At 40.4% G+C, this 8,029-nt stretch overlaps 1 protein-coding gene across 1 annotated transcript; it reads right to left on the bottom strand.

The window, feature by feature from the left end:
- Window positions 1-1,262: 1,262 nt before the first annotated feature.
- Window positions 1,263-3,461, bottom strand: LOC107060206 (uncharacterized). Its single transcript, XM_015307798.1, has 5 exons — window positions 3,381-3,461; window positions 3,090-3,308; window positions 2,802-2,996; window positions 1,761-2,063; window positions 1,263-1,670 (listed from the first exon to the last, which is right to left on the bottom strand). Exons 1-5 carry the CDS (start codon window positions 3,459-3,461, stop codon window positions 1,263-1,265), a joined length of 1,206 nt encoding a protein of 401 aa, XP_015163284.1.
- Between the last annotated feature and the right edge of the window lie 4,568 nt (window positions 3,462-8,029).

The following is an 8,029-nucleotide window of genomic DNA, read 5'->3' as shown; positions in this document are numbered from 1 at the left end:
CCAATTAGCATAAAATTCACGCACAATACCTAAATTACACTCACTTTGATCCACGAAGATGTACTGAAGTCCCAAAGCAAGGACTTGAGCATGAATGTGAGGAAATTCTGCTACCAATCGCTCCCTATTAACATATTCATCCCCTATGTACTTAGCTTCCTATTGAAAGTTATACCATTCCTCACCACAGTGAATAACCACTTGCTTACCAAATTTTTGATGTGGCAAGTCAGTTGGTTCCCGACTTGAACTTTCGGAAGTCGTTCCTTTTCTACTCTGATTAGCACCCGCGCCACTTGCGACATTTTTACCCTAAGGAGCCATCCTTACCTCAACTTTTGAATAAAATAAAAAAATTGGGGAAGAAAGTGGGTGGGGGTCGGGTAGGAAGTGGAGGGTGGGGTAAGTAGGTTTGGTCTTTTCTTTAGAATTTTAGGGGTTGTAGTGGTTGGGTGTGGAGAAAAAGGTAGATATTAAGGTTTTAGGAAGAATTAATAGAGGAATGGGGGATTTGGGGAAGAATGTGGGTGGAGAAGATGAAGATTTTTTTTGGAATTTGGAGAAAATCGAAGGAGAGGGGTAGGTTAGAGAGAGAAATAGTGGGAGAAACTAAGGGGAATTTGGGTAGGTGGAATAATAAAGGTGGAGTTTGAAGTGGGTCCCCTAAAAAAATTGAAAATTTAGGTGTTGGGGAGTTGCGCCTCTAGTGCGTCCAAAATGGGTTGCAGTTATATGCCCTCTGGCGTGCCGCGCCTATGCTGCGTCTACATCTGCGTTGTGGAGTTGGGGCTAGCGCGATGGGGGCACCTCGCGCTGCCAATGTGCCCAAAATGAGTTGCAGAATTCACCCCCTAGCGCGCCGCGCCTGACCTGCGCCTGGCCAAGGTAGGGAATTCTCACCCATTTTCCAGTGTATTTTTTCTCTTTTCTTGTGGTCTATTCTTCGATAAATTGCGCATCAACCAAACTACATAAAAAAAATAATGGTGGGTTGCCTCCCACCCAACGCCTTTGTTTTTTTCGTGGCACGATTCCTCTTTTGGTATTTTTCTTTATATTTCCTAACTATTACAAGTAAAATAAACTAACCTAACATCCTACCAAATTAGTGAACAAAAAATTAAAAAAACTTCACTAAATCCTAAAAATGTAAACTAAGCTAAATTTAAAAATTAAGCAAATCTAACTACCTATTACATATATTTCACGGTTTTCCTCCCGTGGAGCGTCTGGTTTAACGTCGTGGCTTGACCCAGCTTGGATCATTCATCATTTAGTTCAATAGCTTCTTGATTGCGATCTGTATCTTCACCGAAGTAGTGCTTCACCCTTTGCCAATTCACCAAGAACGACAGGGCATTTTTACCTTTAAGTTCTATAGCGCCATGTTGTATAGCCCTCACCACTTTGAAGGTACCACTCCATTTGGACCATAGTTTTCTGGGGAATAACTTAAGTCTTGAGTTAAAAAGTAGTACTTTTTCGCCCGGAATGAAAGTACGAGGAACTATATGCTTGTCATGCCATCTTTTGGTCTTCTCTTTGTATAGCTCAGCATTCTCATATGCATGGAGCCTAAACTTCTCAAGTTCATGCAATTGACCCATTCGCTTCCTACCAGCCAACTCTGGGTCAAGATTCAACTTTTTGATTGCCCAATATGCTTGGTGCTATAATTCTGCTGAAAGATGACATGCCTTGCCGAACACAATGTGATAGGAAAAAGTCCCTATGGGTGTTTTATATGCAGTTCTATATGCCCATAACACATCATCAAGTTTCTCAGACCAATCTTTTCTGTGCGCATTCACTGTCTTCTGCAAGATTTGCTTCACCTTGCTATTCGACACTTCCACTTGACCACTTGTTTGAGGATGGTAAGATGTGGCAACTTTATAGTGGATACCATACTTAGCAAGAAGATTCTTCACTAAATGGTTAATGAAATTCTTACCTCCATCACTTATGATTGCTCTCGGAGTACCAAAGCGTGTGAAAATGTGCTTCTTGATGAATTTAATCACCACTCTTGAGTCATTCTTGGGAAGAGCTACCACCTCAACCTATTTGGACACATAATCAACGGCCACCAGAATATATTGGTTTCCACTAGATGGTGGGAAGAGACCCATGAAGTCAATACCCTACACATCAAAGATCTACACCTCAAGAATAGTATTTAGCAGCATCTCATGTCTTCTTGATATAGTACCCAATCTTTGGCATTGATCATATCCCTTTACGTAGGCAATAGAATCGTTAAACAAGAAGGGCCAAAAGAAACCAGATTGTAGTACCTTGTACTTCATGCGCTATCCTCCCTGGTGCCCTCCATAAGGACTCACATGACAACTCGCAAGCACTTGCTTGACCTCATATTCCGAAATGCATCTTCTCACCACTCAATCCAATCTTTGTTTGAACAAGAATGGTTCTTCCCAGATGTAGAATTTAGCATCATGAGTCAGCTTCTTCTTATGTTGGGTAGTTCCACCTGGAGGGTACACTCCACTCACAAACAGATTCACTATATCAGCATACTAGGGTACTTGAGAGGTATCTAATGTCATCAATTTCTCATCTGGAAACTCTTCATGTATTTGTTCCCCCTACATGGGAAAAATCTTCTAACCTGGATAAATGATCAGCTATTTTATTCTCAGTACCTTTCAAGTCATTAATCTCAAGTTCAAATTCTTGGAGAAGTAATATCCACCGAATTAGCCTTGGTTTGGCATCCTTCTTTTTTAATAGTACCTAATAGTTACATGGTCAATATAAACAATTACCTTGGTACATACCAAATACGATCTGAACTTGTCGAAGATGAATACTAGAGCCAGCATCTCCTTCTCAGTCACTATGTAGTTAGGTTGAGCAGAATCAAGGGTCTTACTCGCGTAGTATATTGAATGGAACACTTTATCTTTTCTTTTTCCCAATACTGCACCCACTGCTACATCACTTGCATCACACATGAGTTCAAATGGTAACTCCTAGTTAGGAGCAATCAAGATTGGAGCTTCAATTAAGTTCCACTTCAGCGCCTCAAATGCTTTCACACACACATCATCAAACTCAAATTTCACCTCCTTCTCCAAGAGACAGCTCATAGGTCTTGCAATCTTGGAAAAATCCTTGATGAATATCTGGTAAAAACCTACATGCCACAGGAAACTTTGCACCCCTTTTCCAGAAATAGGAGGGGCTAATTTTTCAATCACTTCCACCTTGGCTTTATCCACTTCTAGTCCATGCTTTGACACTTTGTGAGCCAACACTATGCCTTCTCGAACTAAGCAGTGACACTTCTCCCAGTTGAGCATTAAATTTGTATCTTCACATCAAGAAAGTACTTTATCAAGGTTTCGGAGACATACCTCAAAAGACTTCCCAAAGACCGCGAAATCATCCATAAGTAACTCTACAAAGTCCTCCACCATATCATGAAAAATGGCCATCATGCATCATCGAAAGGTTGTCGAAGCATTGCAAAGTCCAAATGGTATGCGTTTGAAAGCATATGTACCATAAGGACAAGTGAATGTGGTCTTCTCTTGATCTTCTGGTGCAATCAAAATTTGATTATATTCGGAATACCCATCTAGGAAGCAGAAGTACTCCTTCCCTGCCAGATGGTCAAGCATTTGGTCGATGAAAGGGATAGGATAATGATCTTTTCACGTGGCCTCATTTAACTTCTGGTAATCCATGCAAATTCTCCATCCGGTGACTATTTTGGTGGGGATCAACTCATTTTTATCGTTCTACACTACTGTCATACCACCTTTCTTTGGTACACTCTGCACAAGACTCACCCACTTACTATCAGAAATTGGATACATAATACCAGCATTTAGCCACTTGATCACTTCTTTTCTACTACTTCTTTCGTTAAGGGATTTAGCCTACATTGATGTTGTGCACTTGGCTTGTGATCCTCCTCCATATAGATTTTGTGCATACATAACGCTGGACTAATCCCATGAATATCAGCTATCTACCACCTTATATCTCTCTTCATTCGCTTCAAGATTCTCAATGCCGCATCAACCTGTGTTTCAGACAATTCTGCAGAAAGTATTACAGGTAAGGTTCTATTGTTACCCAAATACGCATACCTAAGGTGAGCAAGCAGAGATTTCAACTCCAATTTAGGTGCTTCTTCAATTGAGGATTTGAGTGGAGGCCCCACTGCGTGATCCAAAGATTCCACCATATTTATTTGCGTTCCCACTACTGCAAAATTAAGACAAGTTGCCATCTCTTGAGCTTCATAATCTCCATCTATTTCATGTACCACAAAAACTCTTTCTAAGGGATCCTCGGAAGTAATGCACTGTGATTCTACAGCTAGATCCACAACAGTGATGGCGGACAACTCTTCATAGATGGACGGTAATTTTAAAGCGCGATAGACATCAAACACTTCAACCTTATCATGCACCTTTATGGTTAACTGCCCAGATGCTACATCGATCAATGCTCACCTTGTGGCTAAGTAAGGACTCCCCAAAATAAATGGAACTTCCGGATCAGGCTCAAAATTTAGGATTACAAATTCCACTGGAAAGATGAATGATCCCACTTACACCAACATATCTTCTACTACCCCTCTAGCCTTGTAATAGATCTATCTGCCAGTTGTAGAATGACAGTTGTTGGTTTTGGACTTCCCAACCCAAGTTTCTTGTATAAAGATGACGGCATGAGATTAATGCTAGAACCCAAATCACATAAACCCCGGGCATGGACACTTTGTCCAATTGTAATTTGCAGAGTGAAGCTACCCAGATCCTTCAGCTTCTTGGATAGTCTATATCAGATTCAAGAACTGCACTCCTCAATAAGTGCTATTGTTTCACACTCTGTTAGTCCTCTCTTGTTTGCCACTAATCCTTCACATACTTAGGAATTACCTGAAAAATATCAACCAAAGGCAGGTTAATTGAACCTGTTTATGGAGAGAGAGAAACTTACTGAAACATTCATCTTCGTTCTGCTTTCTGAAATTTTGTGGAAAAGAAGGAGGTGGTTTCACTTGAGGAACACTCTTCTCAACATTGGAGTTCTTTACTACCTCTTCTTGATTATTTTCTCCACTCACTACCTCAATATCTCTCCTCTTTGGAGCTAGCTCCTCTAGTTGTAGCCCACTTCTGGTGCTCACCACATTCAACTGCTTCGGATTGGGCTCAGTGTCACCCGACAAACCTCCATATGGACACAAGTTGAGCGAATTAGCTACTTACGCAACTTGTTTTTCCAGACTATGACATTTGGATGTTCCTCAAGTTCTCATCCTACCTATCTATCCTTGCATTATTTTTTGCATTCTCGGCACTGTTTTTACCGATTTTTGCTATCCACTTTTGGAAAAACTCCTCATTAGTCATACCCCTTTTCTGCGCACTTTGGTTCCCACCTTGGCTATTAGTTTGATATTGCTGCCCATTTATTTGTGCTCAGTATTGGTTAGCCCCTTGTGCTTGATTTTGATTCTGGGTTTGATTTTCACCCCATGAGAAGTTAGGATGGTTCATCCAACTAGAGTTGTAAGTATTACCATAACTCAGCATACCTCCACCTCCTTGCGCATTCCCCACATAGTTCACTGAGTCCGGATTTGCTTCACAATATTCAGTTGCATGTTCTCCACTACCACAGACTCCGCACCAAATAACAAATTGTTGTATAGTATTCACCGGTGCTTGTTGATTTAGTGCGATTTTCTTGAACTTCATGGTTATATTATGGTTCATTGCATCTAATTTTGCATTTATAGTGGTAGCTTGATCCACATCTAGAATTCCTACAGCCCTTTGTGTCGTTGTCCTTGGCATCTCCCTATTCCACTCGGGTTTCCCTCTGAGAGTCTGTCTAGGAGGTAAAATAGCTCCTCATGGGTCATTTCTAAAGCTTTCCCACCTATTGCACTATTAAGAAGTACTCGTGCATTATAATCAAAACCATCAAAGAAACTGTGAGCAAATACCTCATTTGCTTGGTAGTGATGTGGACAAGTGTTTAACATTTGTTTAAATCGAGCCCATGTTTGATACATATCTTCTCCACTTTTATGCTTGAAGCTTAGTATTTCACTCATCAACCTCACAGTTTTGCCTCATGGAAAGAATCGACTCAAGAACCTCTTTGCTAAATAATCCCATATAGTGATGGATTTTGGTGGCTCTGTATCTAACCACTGCATGGCTGCTCCCAATAATGAGAGTGGGAAAAGAGGCAACCTCACATAATCCGATGAGACCCTATTCGTAATATATGTATCTCTTATCTCCAGAAAGTTCCTTATATGCACTTGGGGATCCTCGTGAGGGAGACAGGCGAATTGCCCCATGGAGTGGATGAGTTGCACCATGTTTTGTTTCAGCTCAAATCTGCCACTCGTTGGTGGTTTCCGTATACTTGATGCCACAGTGGCTATGAGTGGGACTGCCACATCACTGATTGGCCTTTCCGGTATAATTGGGGATACCTCTTGTCCTTCGTTATTCATGTTTTCCACGTGGTCACCCTCAATATTTTCTGGGAGACCCATTCCCAATTCTTGTTGGCGTCCTAGATTCGCCAGCTTTCTTCGTAGTCAAAAATCTCTTTCAGGTTTGTCGTCTGGGTCAACAAGATATCATTTTCGAGTCAAGCTTAAGAACCAAGTGAGTGCAATACAAAAGAGCTAATATCAAGTTGTTAACACTTGAATAGTCTAATTGTAGACTTAAGAAAATTAAATGTAAATTAATTCCTAAGTCTCCGGCAGCTGCGCCAAAAACTTGTTGCTCCCAATTGCACACGCAAGTGTACGTGGTCGCACTAGTAATATTGTTCCTTTTAGAATGAGTTATCGTACCCAAGGAACTTATGATCAATTTATATTCACTAACTTAATTCCACAATTCGACAAGAGTAGTTTTAAAAGAGTGTGAATGTTGTTTACTCCTACTAAGACTAATTCAATAAATAAAGTAAGTAATGCGAACCACTTCAATGTGAGGTTTTAAACAAGTAAGAGACAATTCCAGGGTTCAGCATGCTTTGGATCTCATGTATCGTATCTTAAGTAATGAACTAATTTAGGTTATCAAGCCACTGATTTACAGTGTTGATTATATGATCATGGTCTCCCGACCTCTAATCGCCTACTCCAATTAGTTGTTTAACTACATCGTTGAGCGGGGATAGGTAGTCCTAATTGATGATCATTTATATTTCATAATGTTTTGTAACCAAGCTAGGTGTTCTTTCGGGCGTCACTCCTAAACACAAATCAACTCATTTTAATGGAAGATCAAGCTTTATATCTCCTTTTGTCTATCTACCTTAGAGTATCCCGAGTTTAAGAGTAGACAAGAGATTTATCTCTATGATGGCCAGTCAAGATGAAACGACCCCAAAAATGCCCGAAAATGTGCTTCGGAAACACCTATAATTGTAATTTCCATATATCTCAAAATCCGTTTCGTTTTTCGAAAATCTGACTTCATATTCTTGTTTAGGGGGTCAAATTGAGTGGGAAATGGGTCTAACCCAAATTTTAGAGCAACCGTATCAAAATCCAAAATTTCCAAGTGAAGCCTTTTTCGAGGGTCTACTTTGGAGGGTCATATCTCCTAGCACACAAATTATGCTTTGCATGGTAGACAAGGTGTTAATGAGACCCCGAATGTGGTGACCGGTATGTTGCAAATCTTTGATCTTGATGTTTATACTTTGATTGATCCGGGTGCCACCCTTTCCTTTGTTACCCCCTTAGTTGCTAGAAAATTTCATGTCAAGTCGGAATTGTTGCATGAGTCATATGAAGTATCTACTCCCATTGGTGTCTCTATTGTTGCTAGAAAAGTGTATAGAAATTGTCCGGTTTGCATATTGAATAAGTTGTTGCCTTGCGATCTTGTTGAGTTGAACATGGTGGATTTTGATGTTATTCTTGGGATGGATTGGTTGCATGCATATTATGCTTCTATTGATTGTAGAACTCGTATAGTCAAGTTTCAATTTCCTAATGAAC

Source organism: Solanum tuberosum, unplaced genomic scaffold (genome assembly GCF_000226075.1).
Source record: "Solanum tuberosum cultivar DM 1-3 516 R44 unplaced genomic scaffold, SolTub_3.0 scf00067, whole genome shotgun sequence".
Taxonomy (NCBI): domain Eukaryota; kingdom Viridiplantae; phylum Streptophyta; class Magnoliopsida; order Solanales; family Solanaceae; genus Solanum; species Solanum tuberosum.
Note: the sequence above shows the minus strand (reverse complement) of the source record. Positions and strands in the feature narration are given on the sequence as shown.

Coding starts and splice junctions, on each gene's coding strand:
- LOC107060206 (XM_015307798.1), bottom strand. CDS start 3,461: ATGGCCATTTTTCATGATATGGTGGAGGACTTTGTAGAGTTACTTATG. Junction 2,997..3,089: donor GCTGTCTCTTGGAGAAGGAG/GTGAAATTTGAG, acceptor GCTCCTAACTAG/GAGTTACCATTTGAACTCAT. Junction 2,064..2,801: donor ACAAGTTCAGATCGTATTTG/GTATGTACCAAG, acceptor GTGTCCAAATAG/GTTGAGGTGGTAGCTCTTCC.